General features: G+C 43.2%; 1 protein-coding gene across 1 annotated transcript; it reads right to left on the bottom strand.

Annotated features, from left to right (window-relative positions):
• Positions 1–284: 284 nt before the first annotated feature.
• Positions 285–15055, bottom strand: HAUS4 (HAUS augmin like complex subunit 4). The gene is made up of 9 exons (XM_077468974.1): positions 14865–15055; positions 9065–9204; positions 5418–5549; positions 5189–5323; positions 5021–5117; positions 3215–3360; positions 2983–3113; positions 2818–2886; positions 285–776 (listed from the first exon to the last, which is right to left on the bottom strand). Exons 1-9 carry the CDS (start codon positions 14887–14889, stop codon positions 593–595), a joined length of 1059 nt encoding a protein of 352 aa, XP_077325100.1. The 5' UTR covers positions 14890–15055; the 3' UTR covers positions 285–592.
• Between the last annotated feature and the right edge of the window lie 8123 nt (positions 15056–23178).

Below are 23178 nucleotides of genomic sequence, written 5' to 3'. Positions count from 1 at the left end.
CACCACAGTGGCCAAGTGGTTAGCATTTCCACTTAACAGCACTAGGGTAACTATTCAAATGCCAACCACGGCATTGCCTGGAGTTGGCATGTTCTCCCTGTGCCTGCATGGGTTTGCGCCCACACTCCAAACACATGCTGGTAGGTAACTTGGCCCTAGTATGTATGAATTTGAAGTTAAAAATGTAAGCTCCTTGAGGGCAGGGACAGAAGTGAATGTACAATAAAAAGATGTAAAGCGCTGCATAAAACTGACAGCACAATACCTCAAATAACTAGCTTAAATTACTGTTAAAATTTTGTTTATGTGCAGATTGTAACACAAAAAACATTTTTCATAGTTCTTGTTTTACTGGACCAAAATGTGAACAGACCCCCAACAAATACAAATATAACCACTGTGTAAACAAGTCTTTTGTGCTTCCATTCAGTTTTTTTTTTTTTTTGGTAGGGAATACCAGATTTCAAACAGTTTCACATTACAGCACATGAAACAAGAATTTAATGTCAGCTCAGATATGTTCTGTTAAACAGAAGGAAAGCCTTGTCGATTTTTCTTCTAAAGACAGTCCACCCACTCGACTTCCTTTTGCTCAGGGTAACGTCTTGCTCAGCTCTTGAATTGCCCAGCGATTATCTTTAATTTTATCCTTAAGGCGAGTATATTCCTGGACTAGCTCCTCAAATTTTGTGCCAAGGAATTCATATGAAGAAAGAATCTGCTTAGATGCAGCCAGTTCATTCTTCTCAGTCTTCACTGCAGCCTCTAAACTAGACCTGTAGAGAAGCAGGAAAAAAAAAAACACTGTTGAAAAAGATAAAGCATCACTATCTTTTAGGCTGGGTTCATACCGTCACACGGAGTGGCTCACAGCTGTTCGCTGTCTTAGGTCCGATTTCAGTCCACATTTTTGGCTGAATTCAGACCAGAAGATGCACAGGACTCCTGTGCAATTCACTCTGGAGCCGCTCCTGACATTCGAACTGTATGCGGGGAAACTCACATCCAATTCACAATAGTGTGAACCCAGACATAAAGTGTAAATCCTAACAATGAAGTTATTTTAGAAAAAAAAAAAAAAAGGTAAATATACACTACCCAGAACTAGTAGGTTTGAAAGGTTTTTCAGCTGTAAAACTGCTCTACCTCCAAGACCCTTTTCACACTGGGGCGCATTGCAGGCGCTATAGCACTAAAAATAGCGATGGCAAAGCAACCTGAAAGAGCTCCTGTGTCTCCAGCAAAGGGCTTTTACACTGGAGCGGTGTGCTGGCAGGATGCTAAAAAAAAAAAAAAAAAAAAAAAAAGTCCTGGAGCGCTCTTCCACCGCTCCTGCCCTTTGAAATCAATGGGGCAGCGTGGCTATAGTGCTGACAAAGTGCTGCTGCAGCAGCCCTTTGCGGGTGGTTTTAACCCTTTTTCAGCTGCTAGTGGGGGTTGAAAGCGTCCCGCTAGTGGCCAATACAACAGTAAAGCTCCGCTAAAATAGTGGCGCTTTACCGCCAATGCCGCCCCAGTGTGAAGGGGGTCTAAAACAAATGCTGAAAAACACATTTATGAGCATTTTTGAGCCATGGGCCTTTGAGATTCTATTTTTTTTTTTTAGATAGATTGGAATTTTTCAACAAGGGGGAAAAAAAATTAATAAAATCTATTTACAAGCGTCAAACAAAAAATAGAAAGGGGTAGAGTTACATGGCTTGTATCTAGCAAGCTCTAGAGTCTAGACAAGAAGCTTTCTATATACTTGAAACTATAGTACTCGCTGCATTATCTTCTGGGGTTACCCGATTGTCTGGAGAACTCAAATGGGGTAATAAAGAAACCCCCCTTTGTATTCAATATCATGCGGTGTCCCAAAAAACATTAATATTCAAGGCACGCTGCCATGAAGGAGAACGGTTACGGTTGCTTATTCTCACAACTGAACCGTCATGTCATCAAATGTCTGTAGTCATAGCTGATCACATGTGTATCATCATGGCAAATGCAGATCAGACATAGGCTAAGATGGCAGCTTCCTTGGCTGTAAAGGACAGCAGGGTTTAGATCCGCATTATAAGTCAAATCCATTTCTGCCAAATCGACAAGCATTTTTACTTGAAGGCTGAGAACTTTACCCATAACAACATGATAAAAATAATGTTTTTTTTTTATTTTTTTGGCAAGGAACATGCATCCCACAATAATTATGCTACCAAAATTAGTGTGTGCTGTAAATTGCCTCCCGTTTCTTCTTGCTGGAGGCTGCCATTTTACTGAAGCCCAGAGCCCCTGAACAGCAGTAAATCATAAAGCGGAACTAAACCCACCGATTTAACAGTTTAAAAAGCCAGCTACATTCCTGGAATGTCGGGGTTGCTAAATGTCACATTTGCTTGTGTCCTCAACCAAACTGTCAAAACAATCAAATAGCTGGTGCCATAACTGATCACATGTGCAGCACCATGGTAGCCACAGATCAAACAGAAGCAGCTTCCTTGGCTGTAAAGGATAGGAGGGTTTAATTCCACATTAAGACTGTCAGCAGATCGGCCTCTACAAATTCGGCAGTGCCTAAAAAGAGAGAGCAACTGAGCATGTGCAAAGTAGGGCGAGACGGAGTATTACTAGATTTTAAACAGTATAGGCACTTATTTTTAAGCCTGTAAAAGGGGCCAGCCTGACATGATCTAGCATGACTTGTCTGACTAAAAGTTCCACTTTAAAAGTAATGAAATATGGGGAAATGTGCATGTATTGCAGAGGCCTACAACATTTTTTTAAGTTTTTCTTTTTCCTTAACATATGCTTTAATGGAAGCTTAATAAGTCGTACCTGATGTACTTATGAACAGCAACTTTCTCAGGGGAGTAAGTGTCAGTGAGGACTTGCATTTCTTCCACTCTGCATTTAAAAAAATATAAAATGACGGTGCGTTAAAATGAAGTAAGGCGTCTCAATCACCATGCAACGGCACAAAGTGGTCAGAGCACATCTTACCGGAGCTTTAAGAATAGCGCATTACTCTTGGCTTCCAAGTATTCAGCATTCATGCAATCAATTTCTGATTGTGCTTGTAGACGAAGATCAGAAGCAGCTTGTCTGAGGAGGGAAAGGCAGCGCAAGAGCACCTTAATATAAAAAGTAAAAAAGATAAGGGCATTTACATGTGTCTGCTGACAGATATTGGTTCTTTAGGCGATATAAGCCAAAAAATACCCAATATACGCACATGAGGGTACATTTCCTGCTGCCTTTCCAGTAATGCTCCTATTTCTTGGTGCTTCTCCTCCTCGGTCTGCAACCTTCTCTTTTCGTCTTCCAACGTACTGGCCAAACGCAACGCTTTTGCAGCCCGAAGGACTTCACTCTCTTCATCTGAGGCAGGAAGACAACACAAAAACAGGATTGAATTTAGAAGCTTGAACAAAACATTTGTTTCCATTCTGGCCATATACAATGGAATTTGATCAGTAATGAAACTGCTAAAGTGAAATTATACCCAGAGAAAAACATGGGCCGTTATTGCTGTCCACTCCAGCTGAAAATGCTAGCTGCACAGTTGGTATAGTTACGCAATAGCTAATACTTTCTTATTCACTATGGAGGATAAAAAAAAAAAATAAAAAAAAAAACACAATTCTGAATCATCTCAGACTCCTTTGCCATCTCTGCTTCTGCTTGTTCCAGTCCAAAGGACACAGTCATAAAGCTAGAGACAGCCAGGCAACTAGCAAAATTCAGTAGATCATGAATGGCAGAATTTGTATCGCTCCATGTTCAGGTTTTCTTTGCATTTTCATGATCTAGCAGTCCACACCTTAGAACAAGGTTTCTAAACCAGGTTTCCATGGAAGTTGAAAGTTCCTCCAGAGGTTGCTAGGGATTCCTTGAGAAATTTCTGCCCCTCAGATAAGTTCCCACTGACACCATTGATCTTTTTTAACTCTCTGTAAGGGGCTAATTCTTCCCAATGACAAGTGTGAGTAGCATTCTTCCCACTGACCATCACACTAATGTGTCACCAGTTGTAGATATGATTATTGGCAGGGGTTTCTGGAGAATGGAAAGATATTTTAAGGGTTCCTCTTTGAAGAGGTTGAGAAAGGCCATCTTACAAGTATATTCAATAATAAAAACGTATGCATGAAAGCCTATAATGGCAAATGCCATTTGTGTCATGTACTTCAGATAATGTTAGTTGCCTGCCTGTCATCCTCTTGTTTCATTGCTTTTAAGTCTGACACAGAGCAGTTAAGGACTTGTGGCGTGGACACTGTGCCAATCCAAAACTCAGAGGGGTTGATTAACTAAACCCAGAGAGTGCAAAATCTGTTGCAGTTGTGCAGAGAAACCAATCAGCATTTTTTGTAAAAAATGTAATTGAACAAGCTCAGGTTAGAAGCCGATTGGCTACCATGCACAGCAGCATCAAATTTTGCACCCCCCAGTTTTAGTAAATTTAGACAACTGCCATTTTCTGAAGGAAGTCAGAATTGACAGTTTGTTTTCCCATGACATTTGTACTTTAAGATGTAATATATTTCAGCTTTTATTTTGAGCTTCTTGACAGGTTTAATTCACATGATGGATTGCAATCACTCAGTGAATTCATTGACATGACATCCCTTACTGGAATTCCCTATTCTACCCAATAGAAAAGTAATTTACATAGAAGAAAAGATTTTCCCAAAACGTCTTCTGCTGATCATTACTACAATGTCTTCCAGGACCAACCACAAAAAATGGGCTAGGATGCGGCTTTGAGATAGTACGGTTTTAGCACCCTGAAAGTGTAGCTCATAAGACCAGATGCTTTTATACAAAAAAGGGGAAACAAGGATGTAAAGCTTTCCTGTGACCTACATCAATGGCCACTGGGTACAGCTTATGTCACCTCTTCAACTTCAAATAAACAAAATATGGAATATTTATTCAAGATGAAATCACATTCACACCAAAACAGTAAATTACTGGAATTTGATACCCATCTGTGGTAAATTAAAAAGGATTGCATAGGTAAAGATTGCGAGCACACCTGTTTCAGGCTGATGGAATGACAAGAAAGTGAAACATTTCTTCCGCAGAGCGTCCTCCAGCTGCTTATGTAGTCTCTCTCGTATCCAGAGAATATCCTAAACATACAGAGGGTGGTCAGTCATTAAAATATAAAATCTAATTTAGTCTAAGAATGAGAATATTATACCGTGTTTGAAGGTAGAAGGTTTAGCAAATCTTGTTTTTCCAACCCAAGAAGAGCTATAGATCCCGCATCATTATTGGAAGGCAGGAGGCCTGAACACTGCGTGACCAATAAGCACTGTTGTAGCCCATCCAGAAACTGTACAAAGAAAGCAAGGGTGAGACACAAATAAAATAAAAAAATATGGCGACAGAAACAAAGATAAAACATGTAAAACGAAATTGAAAGCTACCTTGTTCTCCTCATCAGTTGTCTTGCCTTCCTGCTTCCTGACCTGTAACTCCAGTAACATCTCCTGTATCAGCCTGTGAAGGACTTCTGATCTCAACCACACCTTCCTTTGCAGCCGTAGCTCTCTTTGCACCTTGGTACCAAAAAAATAAAAAAAAGTGTATACAAAAAAATAGCAAAGTTAAAATTCCTACTAAGGAAGTGGTTATTAACCACATAAAGACCAGGCCTTTTTTTTCAGACTCAGAGTTTTCTAGAAAAAAAAAAAATATTATATATTTTATTACAACAGTAAAGTTAGTCCAATTTATTTTTTATATTGTGAACGATAATGGTACGCCGAGTAAATTGATACCCAACATGTCACGCTTCAAAATTGCACCCGCTCGTGGAATGGCGCCAAAACTTTTACCCTTAAAAATCTCCATAGGCGACATTTAAAAAATTCTACAGGTTGCATGTTTTGAGTTACAGAGGAGGTCTTGGGCTAGAATTATTGTTTTCGCTCTAACGATTGCGGCGACACCTCACGTGTGGTTTGACCGTTTTCATATGTGGGCACTACTCACGTATGCGTTCACCTGTGTTGGAGCTCGTCGGGACGGGGTGCTTTAAAAGAAAGACATATATATATATATATATATATATATATGTATATGTATATGTATATGTATATATATATATATATATATATATATATATATATATATATATATATATATATATATATATATATATATATATATATATATATATATATATTTTTTTTTTTTTTTTTTCTTATTTATTTTTACACAGAAAAATTAAAAAGAATTTGGGTCACTTTTATTCCTATTACAAGGAATGTAAAACGACCACAGATCTCATATTTGGACTTTATTTTAATAATAAAAATAATATAAAAATTCCACCCTGCTATGGTATGGAGAAGGGTGGGGGCCATCTTAGCCTCACTTGTCTCCATACCCAGCCAAGGATTGGACTCGATCACCTCTGCAGATGGCTCCGGTAAGTGGCGGAGGGCGTGGGAACCCCTCTCTTCCCACCGATAATGGTGATCTTGCAGCGAATCTACCGCAGGGACCACCATTATTGTTTACCGAACCGCCACCTGAAGAGATGGATACATCGGTTGTGTTAGCAGCTGCCGTTACCAAGATATCGCTCTTCAAAAAAGGGACGCACATCATCGTGCGGCGGTCGGTAAGTGGTTAAAGATCACATCCCATTCACATATAGCAAGCATGATGCACAGTTGCTATTCACGTATCAATTACATTAAGCCATGTCATCCATGACTCTCCAGTTATTATGCACGATTTATATAGCGCCAGTTTGCACAGTGCTTTATAACATGAGGGCAGACAGTACTAGAGGTCAACCGATATGGGTTTTTCTCTGGCCGATATTTAGAAATCGCCACGGCCGATATATGATGCCGATTTTTTTGGGCCGATAGGTTAGGCCGATTTTTTTTTATTTCGTTTTTTTCCCCTTCATCTCATAAAATCTAACAGACAGCTTTCACACTGGGGAGTTTTTCAGGAGCTTTTGGGCTAAAAATACCACCTGTAAAGCACCTGCAAAACGGCTCCCCTGCAGTCTGTGTGGAAGCCTGAGTGCTTTCACACTGAGGCGATGTTCTGGCAGGACGTTAAAAACAAAACAAAAAAAAAGTCCTGCAAGCAGCATCTTTGGAGTGGTGTATACCGCTCCTCCACCACTCCTGCCGATTGAAATAAATGGGCACTGCTGCCAAAGCACCTGCAATGCGATTTTGGCAGCAGCGCTTCACGGGCACATTTAACCCCTTCCTTGGCCGCTAGCTGGATTATAAGTGCCCCGCTAGCAGCCGAATAGCGCCGCTAAAATTACGGTAAAGCACAGCTAAAACTGCCAGCGTTTTACTGTCAACGCCCGCACGATCCAGTGTGAAAGCGACTTCTAGACAGTACAGTAACAATACAATTCAATACAGGAGGAATCCGATGGCCCTGCTGGTTAGATCTTACAACCTAGAAGGGAGGGTCAAGTGATACAAAAAAGGTAATAACTGTGGGGGATGACCTGATGGAGAAAATAAAAGTAGTTTTTAGGTGTGGGAAGGATGGGCTTCTCTTAAGAGGAAGGTTTTCAGGGATCGTCTAAAAGCAAACAGAGTAGCAGATAATTGGGACAGATTGGGGTAGAGAGTTTGAAAGGATAGGAGAAGCTCTTGAAAAGTCCTGGAGGAAAGCACGTGAGGAGGTGACGAGGAAGTTGGAGAGCAGGAGGTCTTGGGAGGAATGACGAGAATGATTAGGTTGGTATTTTGAGACTAGGTTAGTGATGCAGATGGCTGATTTAAAGTAGAGATACAAAAAACAGTCACTTTCAGCGCTAATAGGTCTTCCAAGATGTGGCATAACAGATATCAAATAAAATGGTGGTGTGAAAGGTAGATATCGTATACAAAACTAGGTGGATGCTGCCTTCCGCAAATGAGGTAATCCGAAAGGAACTACAAGAAAAAACAGAAATGGAAGGTGCGCTCACCTAGTGCATTACCAGAGATAAATTTAATAAAAATAAATATTTTATATAAAAGTGGGTACTCACAAACTGCAACTGACAAAAGGCCATAAAACAATGCATGGACATGCACAGAACACGGGGTATACTTGTCCTTGCATTGTTTTTATGACTTTTTGTGAGTGCCCACTTTTATATAAAACATTTTTATTATTAAATTATCTCTGGTAATGCACTAGGTGTGGGCGCCTTCCATTTCTGTTTTTCTTGTGGCCGATTTAAAGTGTATGTTACCCCAAAATTTCATATTCTTGATACGTGTAAGTTCTATCCTATACTTGTGTTTAAAAGTATCCTGTTCTCTTGTGTGAAATACCCAGTGATTCTGCTACTCCTATTTTAAACTGACCATGCTAGGCATAAGAGCACATCTATTCAGCGTGGTCAGTTTTCTGGCTGGGCTCAGAGAACAGCCTGCTTGCACTCCAATGGCCAAAACTTGTGCCGACACCCCCCTGCACCCCCCTCTTCACTCTGTCGCCTGCTGACACACCCCCTCCTGCAGCTGAGAACAATAGGTACATGATATATATATATATATATATATATAATTTATCAGCATATAACATGCACTTACCCCCTTGAGTGTGCGCGTTATACACTAAACGGCTGCCTCAGACAGGAAGGAGGGGAAATAGACAGAGCTGAATCTCCTGTGTACTCGGCTCTGCTCGCAGTCATGCCCAGTCCCGCCTCCTAGCATTAACGTTCTTCCACTGGACTGGTGTTATGTCCATCATAAGAGCCGGGTACACAGGAGATCCGGCTCTATTTCGGCAATAATAAGGCTGCAGATGCGCACTGATCACGCTGCAGAGGGGCAAGGCTGCAATGATGGGCGCTGACCCTTATTTTGCTTCAAAGTTATCTAAAATTTTTCCCTGAAACTTCCCTCTTAAAATTAAGGTGCATGTTATACGCCGATAAATACAGTATTAAAAAAAAAAAAAAAAAAAAAAAAAAAAGAGAAAGGAGGTCAGATGTAGTGCTATATGAAGCCCATTGTTTCTAGCAATCTTTATATGGATGTTACCATCAGTAACTGTAGATTCTTCATATAAAAACCAGATTGGTTACCTCTTCCAATTCACGACTTAAGGTGGTGCTTCCACCACTTGGCTCCAAAATCTGACATAGTTCCAGCAAAAGCTTACTAAACTGTGGATTCTTCTCTAGATCCTCCTCCTCTAGCTGGAGCATTGGAAGATGACCGTTTACTGAAAATACAAGTAGAATAAAAAAAGGCAATTAACAGATAGCACCTGATATTTTCTCAACATTGGAAACAGCTTTGAACACACCGAGACATTGGCACACCCTTCTGGGACAAGAACCTAAGATTGGGGCCCGTTTAAGGTCTGATTTCAGCCCGAATTTGGACCTGAAACTAACAAAAAGACACACAGGGTTCCTGTGCAAAAATCACACTGGAGTCGCGGCGGAGATATGTGAACCGGCTCCATAGAGAGACGGGCAATCTCCTGCTGTGCGAATTGGATTTGGGGGAGAAAAAAAACAAACAAAAAAAAAAAAAAACACACACATCCAATTCGCACTAGCGTGAACCCAGCCTAAAGCTCGCCATACACAAATTTTGGCACTGCAGATTCTTCCACCCAACCCGTTTGGTGTACATGGGGAAATCCAGTAACTTCCTAATGCATATTGCCAGCTTAAAGTAGAACTATAGGCAAAACTATTTCCTGGTGCATCCATGGGAGCATACTAGTGATAGTCAGTTTCCTGAGGGCGGAGCCCATCATTAATAGTATAAGGTTAGTGACTCCATCAGTCTCCCCCCCCCATACCTTAGTGACATCGCAACAGTCCTTACCTCTACATCAGGCAACTGCCATCTGGGTTCAGCCTCTCCCAAGTCCCTTCTGTGGGTCTTTTTAGGATCAATTTGCTGTTCTTTTTAAGAGCCAGACTGCCAGCAGCTCTGCGAGTATTTGACTTTTTACCCTGGTGTTTGTTACCCCTTCTTCCTAATTTCTTTCCCGGCTGTTCTAAAACTGTGCAGCACCTTGCACTCTGCAGTACACATGCTGGATACCTTTTTAAAGGATCCCCCCAGGAGTATAAGGCTCTGCTTCATTCTTTTCCAGTGCATTTTCACTGGGTCTGTCTCCCTAGTCATGTACACCCGAGAACGTCCAAGAAGAACTCCAGGCATGATTCTAGAGACACCAGCCAAGACAGTCATGGTCACTCGTCCAGACGCCATTCATCTGGCGGTCATAAGTCCTCAGGGGGCCATCGCTCATCCCATTTGGTTGGCCGCAAAAGATCCAGAAAGTGCTGGGCATGCGGTGCAACCCCGCTGGCTGACAAGCTGGTCTGTCACTGAGCTTACGGCTTCCCTGCAATCGCAGCAAGCTCCTCAACATACAGAAAATGAAGGGGAACACGTACTAAGCCAGAAGCCATTTTCTGTTTAAAAAAAAATAAATTAAAAAACGCTCGCCTTTCTTTCCTCTGATGGATGAAGTGAAAAGTGGATTAGTGATTATACCCCTTGGCAGAAAAGGATGAGGGGGTCGATTGATTCCCTTACGGTTGTGGATGCCGCTGTAGTATGCTAAAAATGCAGGTACCCATGGATGATTCCACCATCTTTAGATCAGTGTTTATATGCCTAGCAAACAGTAGGGGGAGCATGTGGACCTGCAAATGCCCTGAAGTCAGTGTCTAATGCCATCCGAGTGTGGACAGACACTGTGGAAATAGCAATCCAACAAGAGGTTCCCAAGGAAGACATAGTAAAGGCATTAGAAGAGCTCAAGCTTTCAGCAGATTTCGTCAGAGAAGCCTCCATCAACATCATAATATGTGCAGCCAGAACTATGCTTCATACAATCATGGCTAAACAAGCTCTGTGGCGGAAGCCCTGTGCAGCAGATGCCATGTCCAAACACAATTGGTGTAGGATCCCATTAAAAGGAAAAGCGCTGTTCGAGGAAAAACTTGAAAAAGCCATTACACGCATAATGGGTGGGATGACAGGAGGATAGAAGGATGAGGAGATCTAGGATCTTTACGTCTAGGGCCCAACCATCAAGAAAGAGAGGTTTCAGACAAGTTAGGGATTCCAAGAATTGGAGGAGCACGCAAGCAACCTTTCTGAAATAAAACAAACAGGTCCTTCCTAACGCTCAGGATGCCTCCAAGTCCTTTTGACTCCGAGCTGTCCCAGTCGTTCCAGGTCGGCACTAGACTTCAAATGTTCTCCAAGATTTGGCAACGCCGAAACATGGACCACTGGGTGGTCTCTGCAGTGTGCTTCAGCCACTTCTAGACCTTCACAGACCAGCCTCCTCAAGACTTCTCTCCAACTAGAATCCCAAATTCTCCTCTAAAAGGCAGAAGCCCTGCACAATGTCCTAGTTTCCCTGCAGGCTCAGAAAGTGGCAATCCCAGTTCCCTCGATAGAAAGGTTTTCTGGTTTTTACTCCACCCTCTTCCTCATCCCCCCCCCCCCCAAAAAAAAAAATGGGGGCAGGAGACCGGTAATAGAAAAGACTAAATCAAAAAGTTCATACAGGCCTTCAACCAAGAGACTGGATGATATCCATAGATCTCAAGGACGCTTACTTACATGTTCCGATTCTTACAGCTTTTCAGAAATCTGAGATTTGCAGTGGGACAACTGCACCTTCAGTTCCCGGAGCCTGCCTTTCGGGTTCTGCACCTCCCCTGAGAGCTTCTTCAAAAAGGTACTAATCTCAATACTTGCTCCCTTAAGAGAAAGAGGTCTCAGTCTTCCACTATTTAGATGACATTCTTCTATTAGCAAAGAACCAAACCCAGCTGTTGTCTCACAGGATGATTCTCACATCAACCCTGTCAGACTTCAGATGGTTAATGACCAACAAAGAGACCATCTCCAGGAGTAGGTGTAAGCGGGCTATCTCTGAGCACTTTTCAATATGGCGCAGGGGACAGTTGCCTTACCCCGCCACAAGATAACATGGAAAATTAATTCAACCCATCATCTCTCAGCATCTGGATGTCTGAGCTTGATTGGAACTATAGAAGATGGTGCCATGGGCGCACTGGTACCTGAGGCACTTTTAGCTACGCTGAAGGGGTTATCAGAAGGGGTTATTTCCCCTGATCCAGAGGATCAGAAATTCCAAGGGTTTTATTCTCATGTTTTCCTGGTAAGAAAGGAATCCGGAGGATTTCAGATGGTCATCAATCTAAGCCTCCTGAACAGATTCTTAATTTACAGGCGTTTCCAGATGGAAAGCATTTACTCGCTCCAGAAACCAGAGGTATTTTATGGTAACCCTGGATCTTCAGGAAGCTTACCTTCATGTACCAATATGCCAGGATCATCAGAGATTCTTGAGGTTTGCAATCCTCACGAAAAAACAGCCCACGTCATTGGCAATTCAGGGCCCTTCCTTTTGGTCTCTCAGCAGCCCCAAGAATCTTTACGAAAAATAATGGCCGAAGTCATGGCCTTTTTTGTTTACAAAAAATCTCCAATCGTCCCATAGTTGGATGACTTTTTGATCTTTGCCCAAAAGAGAACCATGGTCAGGATCTACAAGTAGTTCTGCAGACCTTTCAAAGACTGGGCCAGCCTGTGGGGTTGGGGAGCTCACTCAGAAGACTGGCAGGCTCAGGGAGCTTGGTGGCCAGAGGAGGCAGCCCAATCTTCAAACTTCAGGGAGCTATTAGAGGTAGGATAGTCGTTTTGAAAACAAGAGTTCATGCAAGGGACCTGTTGATTTTTTTATTTTATCAGACAATACCACAACAGGGGGGCACTTGCTCAGACAATCTGCTAGTATTAAATCAGAAAATACCGCATTTATTGGTGTATAACACACACTTCTCCCCCTTAAAATCAGGGGGAAAATCATGTGTGTGCATGCGTGTTATACACCAACATAGGGCTGCCTCAGAGGGGAAGGAGGGAACAGGTGCTGCCAATATACAGAGCCGCAATCTCCTGTGTACTCGGCTCAGTTACACCCAGTCCCACCTCCTAGTATTGATGTCCCGCCATTGGACTGGTGTTATGTCCATCATAGGAGCTGGGCCAGGGGGCGAGACTGGGCATAACACCCAGCCTAGCACACAGGAGATCCGCCTGTCTATTTTGGCAATAACAAGGCTGCAGATGGGCACCGATTAGGCTGCAGTGATGGGCAAGGCTGCAGATGGCCACTGATCAGCCTGCAATGATGGGCAATGGAGAGTCTGCAGATGGGCACCGACCCTTATTTTGCTTCAAAATTCTTTATTTAAAATGTAAGGGTTTTTTTTTTTCCCCCTGAAACTTTCCTCTTAAAATTGAGGTGTGTGTTATATGCCAATAAATACAGTACTTTCCTGGGCGGAAGACGTTTCCTCAATCGGAGTGGTCCACATCAGTGGGACGACAAATGTTCTGGCAGATTATCTGAGCATCGTGAATATCAGCTCCAGCAGTTGGGAGCTGAACCAGGAAACCTTCCGGGAGTTAGTTGTAAGGTGGGGGATGCCCAAAGTGGATCTGTTTGCATCCACCCTCACTCCAGTGTGAAAGCCCAAGGGGTTTCATACTGGAGCGGTGCGCTTGCAGGGCGTCACAAAAAGTCCTGCCAGCAGCTTCTTTGGAACGGTGAACTCACCACTCCGCCACATTGAAATCAGTGGGGCAGCGATGCGATACCGCCGGGAAAACACCGCTCTGGCGGCGGTTTGCAGGCAGGTTTAACCCCTTTTCGGACGCTAGTGGGGGGTTAAAACCGAATAGCACTGCTTTAACGCTGACGCCCTAGGCAGCTTGGTGTGAAAGGGGTCTTCGGGTTATTGAGACTATTCTAGACAGCCATAAATGAGTCACAAGGAAGATTTATGGTAAAGTTTGGAAGACCTTTGTAGCCTGGCAAAAAAAAAGTGCTGGAGTGGACTTGTTTTCTATCCCATGTGTTCAGGATTTTTTACAGAAGGGGGTAGAAAAGGGGTTTGCTGTCAGCACTCTTAAGCCTTGTGCACAGGATTGGATTTTCTGCAGACAAAACCTCAGACTTTTGTCTGAAGGTGTGTGCGTCGATTTTGTCTTGCATACAAGCGGCAGGGAATTGTAGGCCAACAAACACGAATGCAGTGACGTTCTGTGGTTTTTCAGCTCATTAGCACCACCCTTTGGGCTCCTTCTGCTAATTTTGTGTTAGTGAAAGTTTGGTGAGTGTTGATTTGCGCTTTACAGTTTGCATGGGGGTACTTTGACACTTAGCACTATATGGCCATACGGTGTGACCAAATCCCCATATTTCTAAATATGTTTAGGTGTTTTAACATCCTGTGCTGTTAGAACACAATAGTTCAGCGGGTAGCATATTCCTGAACTTTGCTTTATCTCATGGTTACTGGGAAATTGTGTGAATGCATTAATGCACTGTTATCGCCGCTTGCATTCATTGAATACGTTTACCAAAAATGTAAATATTGCAGAATATACAGCCTCATCCTACATAACTAAGCTCCATTTTATGCTGAATAAACTAAATTATTAATGTATCTCAAATAGAAAACTATCGTTTAGATAGATTTTTACTCCAAAAGCATTTTATTAAAATAAAATTTGATTAAAAAAAATAAAATAAAACTGAATTTTGCTTGCACATGATTGGCTGATGGAAATCACCAGCAGTCTAGCTGTGTTTAGTAAACTTGCCCAGTGTAATGGAATTGCTGTGCATGGAATACAAGGCAGGTGGGTAAGCTCTGAAGGTCTATGTCTCCATGACAAGGATGTGACGTGTATTCCTTTCTTACACCCCGAGAATAGGAAAATAACCCCTGGGAAGTGTGTGGGAGCGTTCTATGGATGTACGATCGCTGTCTGATTGGCTGGATGAGCTCAGTAAGTTCTCACCATACTGCACAGTCCGGGATGCCATGCTCACTATGAAGTATACCGCCAGTCCTCGGACGATGTGTAGACTCTATAGAGACTCCATGCCCGCCCGCTCCCATAACATTCGGTACACCCAGCACAGCGCCGATCGTTATTCCGCGGGAGATTTGTACGGCGGTGTCGCCCTGCTAGTGACGTCATCAGTAGGCGTGCTGGCTGTCAGGAAGCGAGCGGCAATCCAGACACTAGAGGGAGCCCTTCCCTTTGTCTTCTACGGGAACACGGCCTCTACCTTGGAAGTGAAGTTTTCTTCTGTATAAATAACATTCGCCAATAATAGACCGCCAGGAATCGATGTTATCTACTTTTCTGAGCCCACACGTTATCTCCACATGAACTGCCAACGTTAAAGTGTATATAAAGCCCAAACTTTCTTGTGCTTGTCTTGGAGAGAGTGGTGTGGTGTCAGAACCCATTTTAGGCCTTCATTTTTTTTTCAACGGCTCGCATAGATATACTGTGGCGCAATGGCTCTCCTGGGTGAAATCCTGTATGTATATATATATATATATATATATATATATATATATATATATATATACGGCTTTGTCCAGGAGAGCCACCAGAGGGTGCGCAAGCACTGCCGGAAGTACACAAGCTGCACAGCGGGGGGACCAGATGCATGTGGCTGGCGGGCGCGATCACGTGCTCGAGAGCCAGTACGGGGATTTGTGTGTGTAGACAAACAAATCCCTGTGCTATCAGAGGAGAGGAGACAGATCGTGAGTTCCAACAAAGTAGGGACAGCGATCTGTCATGTTTCCTAGTCATTCCCTTCCCCGCACAACACTGGAGGAACACAGTTAACCCCTTGATCGCCCCCCCAGTGTTAACCCCTTATAGGCTTACCTGTAGGTAAAAAATAAAAATTAGGGTATACAACCGCTTTAATCAGCCACAGAACCTGTGTAATTAAAGTGGAGGGCCATCCTAAAAATAAAAATAGCATTAATAATCTTAAAAAACTGACATCTGACATCTTGGAGTTGATTAACTAAAACTGGAGAGTGGAAAATCTGGTGCAGCTCTGCATAGAAACCTATCAACTTGCAGTTTTTTTTTCTCAAAGCTTAAAGTGGAGGGCCACCAAGAATAACAAAACTACATTAAAATGTTGAAAAAAAATCTTAAAAAAAAAATGAAAAAAGATTTTTTTTAATTTACCAGAAACCCCTGTTGCTAGGCAGTCTTCCTAATCTGCCTCTTGCTATTCCACGGCGCTTCCTCCTTTTCGTCAAGCGGCTCCGTTGCCTCCTGGGACATGTGTACGTCCCAGAACACAACGGGGCCAGTCTCAAAGTGTTGTGCGACTCGCGCATGCGCAGTAGGAAACAGGCACTGTTTGCCACTGCCTGTTTCCCTTAGTGAGAATGGCGGCGCCAGAACACAATACGAGGGACGTATCGGCCTCGGGGGGGGGGGGGGGGGGCGACATCACGGGGGCCAGGTAAGTGTCCTTATTAAAAGTTAGCAGCTACAGTGTTTGTAGCTGCTGACTTTAAAAAAAAAAAATTTAAAGGCTGGAACACCCCTTTAATATGTGTTTGGTTTTAAAGGGATGAAGTGGCAACCCTAACCAAAACACCAATGTTTCCATGATGACAACAGGACAGAGCTGCCACCTTGAAAAAGAGCATCTGCGGACCCTGAATATATATATATATTTTTAATGATAGGGGTCTTCAGCCATCCTGGATGTTCAGTTGGAGTTAGGGTTGCCACCAAGATTCACCCGGACAGTCCGGGTTTTGAATCATGTGTCCGGGTTTCAGTACAGGGCAGGAGTGAGAGGGGGCACTATGTGCGCAGTATTACAATTCTCTTTGGAGCGCCCAAAGGCGCCCCAGGTCTGTTACAATCCTATAGTGTATACTAAAAAAAATGTTTACTTCGCATCGCTAAAATGTTCGGGTTTGGCTTGAAGAAAAAGTGGCAACCCTAGTTGGAGTGCTGGATTTTGTTCAATCTTTGGGCACGTTCACACTGGTTCACTGCAAAACTGCCAGTAAAACGCCTATGCGTTAACCACTTCCCGACCGCCTCACGCAGATATACTGAGGCAGAAGGGCATGTGCAGGCAAATTAAGGTTTCTGTACATTGCCCTTTAAGAGGCGGCTCGTGGGCGCGCCCGCCGGGAGCCCTGTGACCGCGATCGCGGGTCCCGCGGACCCGATATCCGCGGGGATACCCGCGACCATCTCACGGTGAGGAAGAATGGGGAGCTGCTAATGTAAACAAGCATCTCCCCGTTCTGCCTAGTGACAGTGTCACTGATCAGCTCTCCCTGTAATCGGGAGCGGTGATCAGTGATGTGTCACACACAGCCCCTACCCCCCACAGTTAGAATCACTTCCTAGGATACACTTAACCCCTACAGTGCCACCTAGTGGTTAACCCCTTCACTGCCAGTGACATTTTTACAGTAATCAATGCGATTTTTTTAACATTGATCGCTGTATTAATGCCAATGGTCCCAAAAATGTGTCAAATTGTCCAATGTGTCCGCCATAATGTCGCAGTCACAATAAAAAGATCGCTGATCGCCGCCATTACTAGTAAAAAAAAAGAATCAATAAAAATGCCATAAAAATATCCCCTATTTTGTAAACTCTATAACTTTTGTGCAAACCAACCAAACAATCGCTTATTTTGATTTTCTTTACCAAAAATATGTAGAAGAATACGTATCGGCCTAAACTGAGGGAAAAAAACTTTTTTTTATATATTTTTTGGGGATATTCATTATAGCAAAAAGTAAAAAATAATGTGCTTTTTTCAAAATTGTCGCTATTTTTTTTATAGCGCAAAAAAACAACAAAAGAAATCTCTATTTGTGGGAAAAAAAGGACGTCAATTTTGTTTGGGAGCCGCGTCGCACGACCGTGCAATTGTCAGTTAAAGCGACACAGTGCCGAATTGCAAAAAGCGGTCTGGTCAGGAGTTCTTCCAGGAGTAAGTTCTTCCAGGGCTGAAGTGGTTAATGGAGTGTTTTTGCTGCGCTCTTGCAGCGTTTGCAGTGTGGTTTTTAAAGGACATGTGACTCAAAAACGCTAAGCAGGAGTGATTTTGAAGCAGTTCCCATTCATTTCAAAGTGGAGGAGTGTTTATGGTGCAGTTTTTTTTAACTCCCCAAACATGCTCCAAAAATGCTGCAAGCATGATTTTTTGACACCGCAACGGAAGCGAACCGCCTGAGTGTGAACACATTCATAGATTTTAAGGGGAAGCATTTTTCTTGAGCATTTTCTTAACGCAAAAGCACTTGAAAAAGTGTGAAAGGACCCTTTAGGTTTTTACTTCTTTTAATGTCCCCATTGGGCAAATTTACTCTCTCTATTTAGGCTGTTTAGATGTGCAGTTGAGGGGTCATTAAAAATGCTTAGTTGAGCCGTGCTTTTAGTGCACCAACCCCCTACTGCTTAAGCGGCGGAAGGGGGTGTTTACATGCCCTAGCAAAAATGATCCAGCCTATCCCAATAGGCTTAAGTGACCCATTCACATGAATAAGGAAGTGTCGCAAATGCCCTGCAATGCACATTTGTTTGGCAAAAATCTGGTTAAAATAGGCAGGGGGGAGGCATCAGATTGCCTCCTCACCACCTGTCCATCAAATTCAGATCGCTCTTCAGAGGAGCAGTGACTAAACCGACTAAACCTAGCCCAAGAGTGAAAAGGCCTGTGTTGATGGACATTTGTTTGCCCTTTCACATGGGCACCTCCGCTAAGTGCAACCTGCTTGCTCAGCGTGGGGATCTCTTCAGCTTCCAGGTTTTTTTTTCTCAAAGCTTAAAGTGGAGGACCACCCTGAAAAACATATTTTTTAACTAGATGCTGACCGCCGGCCGTCAAATGAAGGCCAGGCGGCGCACCTATTGTGGCGGGAGGCCGTCATATGACGGCCTCCCATTTAAACAGGGAATGCGCGTGATCGGGCGCGCGCATCCCTGTTTCTTCGGTGGCGGCGTGTCACGGAGACACCGCTTGCCACCGAAGGGGGTGAACAGTCATTGGTTATGGCTGTTTACCACGTGATCGGCTGTGATGAAGTCAGGGCCGATCACAGATGGTCACACCCCGGCTGTGCACGGCGCATGCGCCCGATCGCGAGCACGTGCACGTCGGTGGCGGCGTGTTCCCCGGGAACACTGCTCGTCACCGACGCTGGTAAACAGCCATTGGCCGGCTGTTTACCCACGATCACAGCCGATCACTAAAATGTAAACAAACCGCGGTAACGAGATGTTACCGGGTTGTTCTCCTCACACACCGATCGTGTGTGAGGAGGAGATTGCGGTAACATCTCGTTACCGTCTAGTGTACACCAATCACACTGATTGCGCCCCCCCCCCCAATAAAGAGGACCTGTCACCACCCCTCATAGTACCTGTCAATCACACTCCATCAGAGTACCTGTCACAGTCCAACAGAGTATTTGAGTACCTGTCACAGCCAATCAGAGTACCCGAGTACATGTCCCAGTCCATCTGAGTACCCGAGTACCTGTTCCAGCCCATCAGAGTACCCGAGTACCTGTCACGGCACATCAGAGTACCCGAGTACCTGTCCCAGCACATCAGAGTACCCGAGTACCTGTCACGGGCCATCAGAGTACCCGAATACCTGTCACGGCCCATCAGAGTACCCGAGTACCTATCACGGCCCATCAGAGTACCCGAGTACCTGTCACGGCACATCAGGGTACCCGAGTACCTGTCACGGCACATCAGGGTATCCGAGTACCTGTCACGGTCCATCAGAGTACCCGAGTACGTGTCACAGTCCATCAGGGTACCTGAGTACCTGTCACGGTTTAACAGTGGACCCGAGTACCTGTCACAGCCCATCAATGTACCCGAGTACCTGTCACAGCCCATCAAAGTACCCGAGTACCTGTCACAGCCCATCAGAGTACCCGAGTACCTGTCACAGTCCATCTGAGTACCCGAGTACCTGTCACAGTTCATCTGAGTACCTGTCACAGTTCATCTGAGTACCCGAGTACCTGTCACAGTTCATCTGAGTACCCGAGTACCTGTCCCAGTCCATCTGAGTACCCGAGTACCTGTCACAGTTCATCTGAGTGCCCGAGTACCTGTCACAGTTCATCTGAGTACCCGAGTACCTGTCACAGTCCATATGAGTACCTGTCACTGCCCTTCAGAGTACCCAAATACCAGTCACCAAGCCATCAGAGTACCTGTCACCAGGCCATCAGAGTACCCGAGTACCTGTCACCAGGCCATCAGAGTACCAGAGTACCTATCTCCAGCCCATCAGAGTACCCCAGTACCTATTTGCAGCCCATGCCTTATAGAATATACGTTGGGGTGTTTGCTTTCCAAAATGGGGTCATTTTGTGGGTAATTTCACTGTCCTGGTGCTCCAGGACCTTCAAAAGTGTGATGGGTAGGAATGAAATGAGATGTGTCATTTATGCTCCTAGAATGCCTGAACGTACTACTTCAATGTTCGGCCTCTGTATGTGGCCAGGCTGTGTAAAAGTCCTACACATGTGGTATCGCCATACTCGGGAGGAGTAGCAGAATGTGTTTTGAGGTGTAATTTTTGCTATATACATGCTATGTGTTAGAAATATCTTATAAATTAACAATTTTGTTTTAAAAAAAATGCGTTTTAATTTTTTTCCACATATTCCAAAAACTTCTGGAAAAAAATTAACCATTCAAAAGACTAATTATGCCTCCCAGATTATACGTTGGGGTGTTTGCTTTCCAAAATGGGGTCATTTTATGGGCAATTCCATTGTCCTGGTACTCCAGGGCCTTCAAAAGTGTAATAGGTGGTTGAGAAATGAGATGCGTAATTTTTGCTCGTAGAACGTCTGAAGGTACTACATCAATGTTGGTGCTCTGTATGTGGCCAGGCTGTGTAAAAGTCTCACACATGTGGTATCGCCGTACTCGGGAAGAGTAGCAGAATGTATTTTGGGGTGTAATTTGTGGTATGCATATGTTGTGTGTGAGAAATAACCTGATAATATGACAATTTTGTAAAAAAAAATAATAATAAAAAAAAAATCTTCATTTTGCAAAGAATTGTGGGAAAAAAATTACAACTTAAAAAAACTCACCATGCTACTTACTTAATACCTTGGAATGTCTACTTTGTAAAAAGGGGTCATTTGGGGGGTATTTGTACTTTCCTGACTTGTTAGTGTCTCAAGAAATGAGATACACCTGATGTACTGAAGGCCTGATCAGATGTGATCAATTTTCAGTGATTGGCACCATAGTTTATAGACTCTATAACTTTCACAAAAAACAAATAATATACACTAACGTGGGTTATTTTTACCAAAGATAGGTAACAGTATAAATTTTGGCCAAAATTTATGAAGAAAAATTACTAATTAGCAAAAATTTATGACAAAAACAAAGAAAAAGGCATTTTTTTCACAAAATTTACGTTTTATTTTATTTATAGCACAAAAAATAAAAAACTCACTAGTGATTAAATACCATTAAAAGAAAGCTCTATTTGTGTGGAAAAAAGGACGCAAGTTTCATATGGGTACAATGTTGCATGACTGAGTAATTGTCATTCAAACTGTGAGAGCGCTGAAAGCTGAAAATTGGTCTGGTCAGGAAGGGGGTGTAACTGCACTGTATTGAGGTGGTTAAACTTACCATAAATGCCTGTTGCTAGGCAGATCGTCCTAATCTCCCTTTTCCTACTCCACGGTGATCTGCAGTCTTCTCTCTTCCTCACGTTGCCTTCTGGGTAATGGGTCGCGCTGTGTTCTGGGAAATGTGTGTACCATAACACAGCGTGCCTCATTCACAAAGCGATGCACGATTCACGCATGAGCAGTAGGAAATGGGAAGTGAAGCCGCAAGGCTCCACTGCCTGTTTCCCTTAGATAGAATGGCGGCGCCGGGACCCGAGAGCCGAGGGACGGGTCGGCCTCGGGCGGCCGACATCGCGGACGCCCTGGACAGGTAAGTGTGCTTATTAAAAGTCAGCAGCTACAGTGTTTGTAGCTGCTGACTTAAAAAAAAAAAATTTCAGCTGACCCTCCCCTTTAACTTACTGTAATAAGCTGGTTAGAAGCTGATTGGCTACAATTTACAGCTGCAAATTTTGCACTTTCCAGTTTTGGTAAATCAATCCCTTTGTGTTTACAAGTAAAAAAACTGTATTTTTTGCTGGAAAATTATTTAGAACTCCCCAAAATGCTACATATATATATATATATATATATATATATATATATATATATATATATATATATTTAGCAGAGGCCGTAGAGAATAAAATGGTGGTTGTTAAAATTTCTCATGTCCCACAGTATTTGCACAGCTGTGTTTTTTTTTATTTTTTTTTAATGCACTTTAATTAATTTTAATGCAAAAAAAAAAAAAAAAAAGATATAACTTTGAAATGGAATGGCAACAAATTACGATGATTAACCACTTCAGCCCTAGAAGGATTTAACCCCTTAATGACCAGGCAATTTTTTGCGATACAGCACTGCGTTACTTTAACTGACAATTGCGCAGAAATGCGACGTTGTATCCAAATAATATTCTGTCCTTTCTTTTGGTGGTATTTGATCACCTGTGCCATTTTTATTTTTTGCACTATAAACAAAAAAAGACTGACAATTTTGAAAATAAAAAACAATATTTTTTACATTTGCTAAAATCTCCAGTAAAAAACAAAAAAAAACAAATTTTCAGTTTAGGCCAATATGTATTCTTCTACATATTTTTGGTAAAAATGAAATCCCAATCAGCATATATTGATTGGTTTGCACAGAGATCGCAGAGATCAGCGATTTTTAGCAGGACTGCAACATTGCAGCAGACAAATCGGACCCTAAGTAACACTTTATGGTGACCAGTGACACCAATACAGTGATCAGTACTATAAAAATGCACTGATCACTGTATAAATGGCAGTGGAAGGGAAAGGGTTAACACTAGAGGTGATCAAAGGTTTAAGTGTTCCCTAGGGGGGGCTTTCTAACTGACAGGGGGACAGACTGACTGGGGGGAGAGAGAGATCACTGTTACTGATTACTAGGAACAGCTGATCTCTCTCTCCTCCCCTCTCCGAGTTCAGCCTCTCTTTCCCGTGATTGCGGGTGGCCGGCGGACATCGACCCTGCCGAACCCGTGGGCAAACTCCCACGGAGCGCACCTGCAAAAATCAGTGCACGAACTGACGTACCAGTATGTCAAACTATGCAGCTGAGCCAACTTGCACATTATAATTGCGGCAGCTGGTCGGCAACTGGTTAAAGTGTTA

The sequence above is a fragment of the Lithobates pipiens genome, unplaced genomic scaffold, assembly GCF_037356315.1.
Source record: "Lithobates pipiens isolate NorthernLeopardFrog02 unplaced genomic scaffold, aLitPip1_a1.2 Scaffold_11, whole genome shotgun sequence".
Lineage (NCBI taxonomy): Eukaryota > Metazoa > Chordata > Amphibia > Anura > Ranidae > Lithobates > Lithobates pipiens.
Note: the sequence above shows the minus strand (reverse complement) of the source record. Positions and strands in the feature narration are given on the sequence as shown.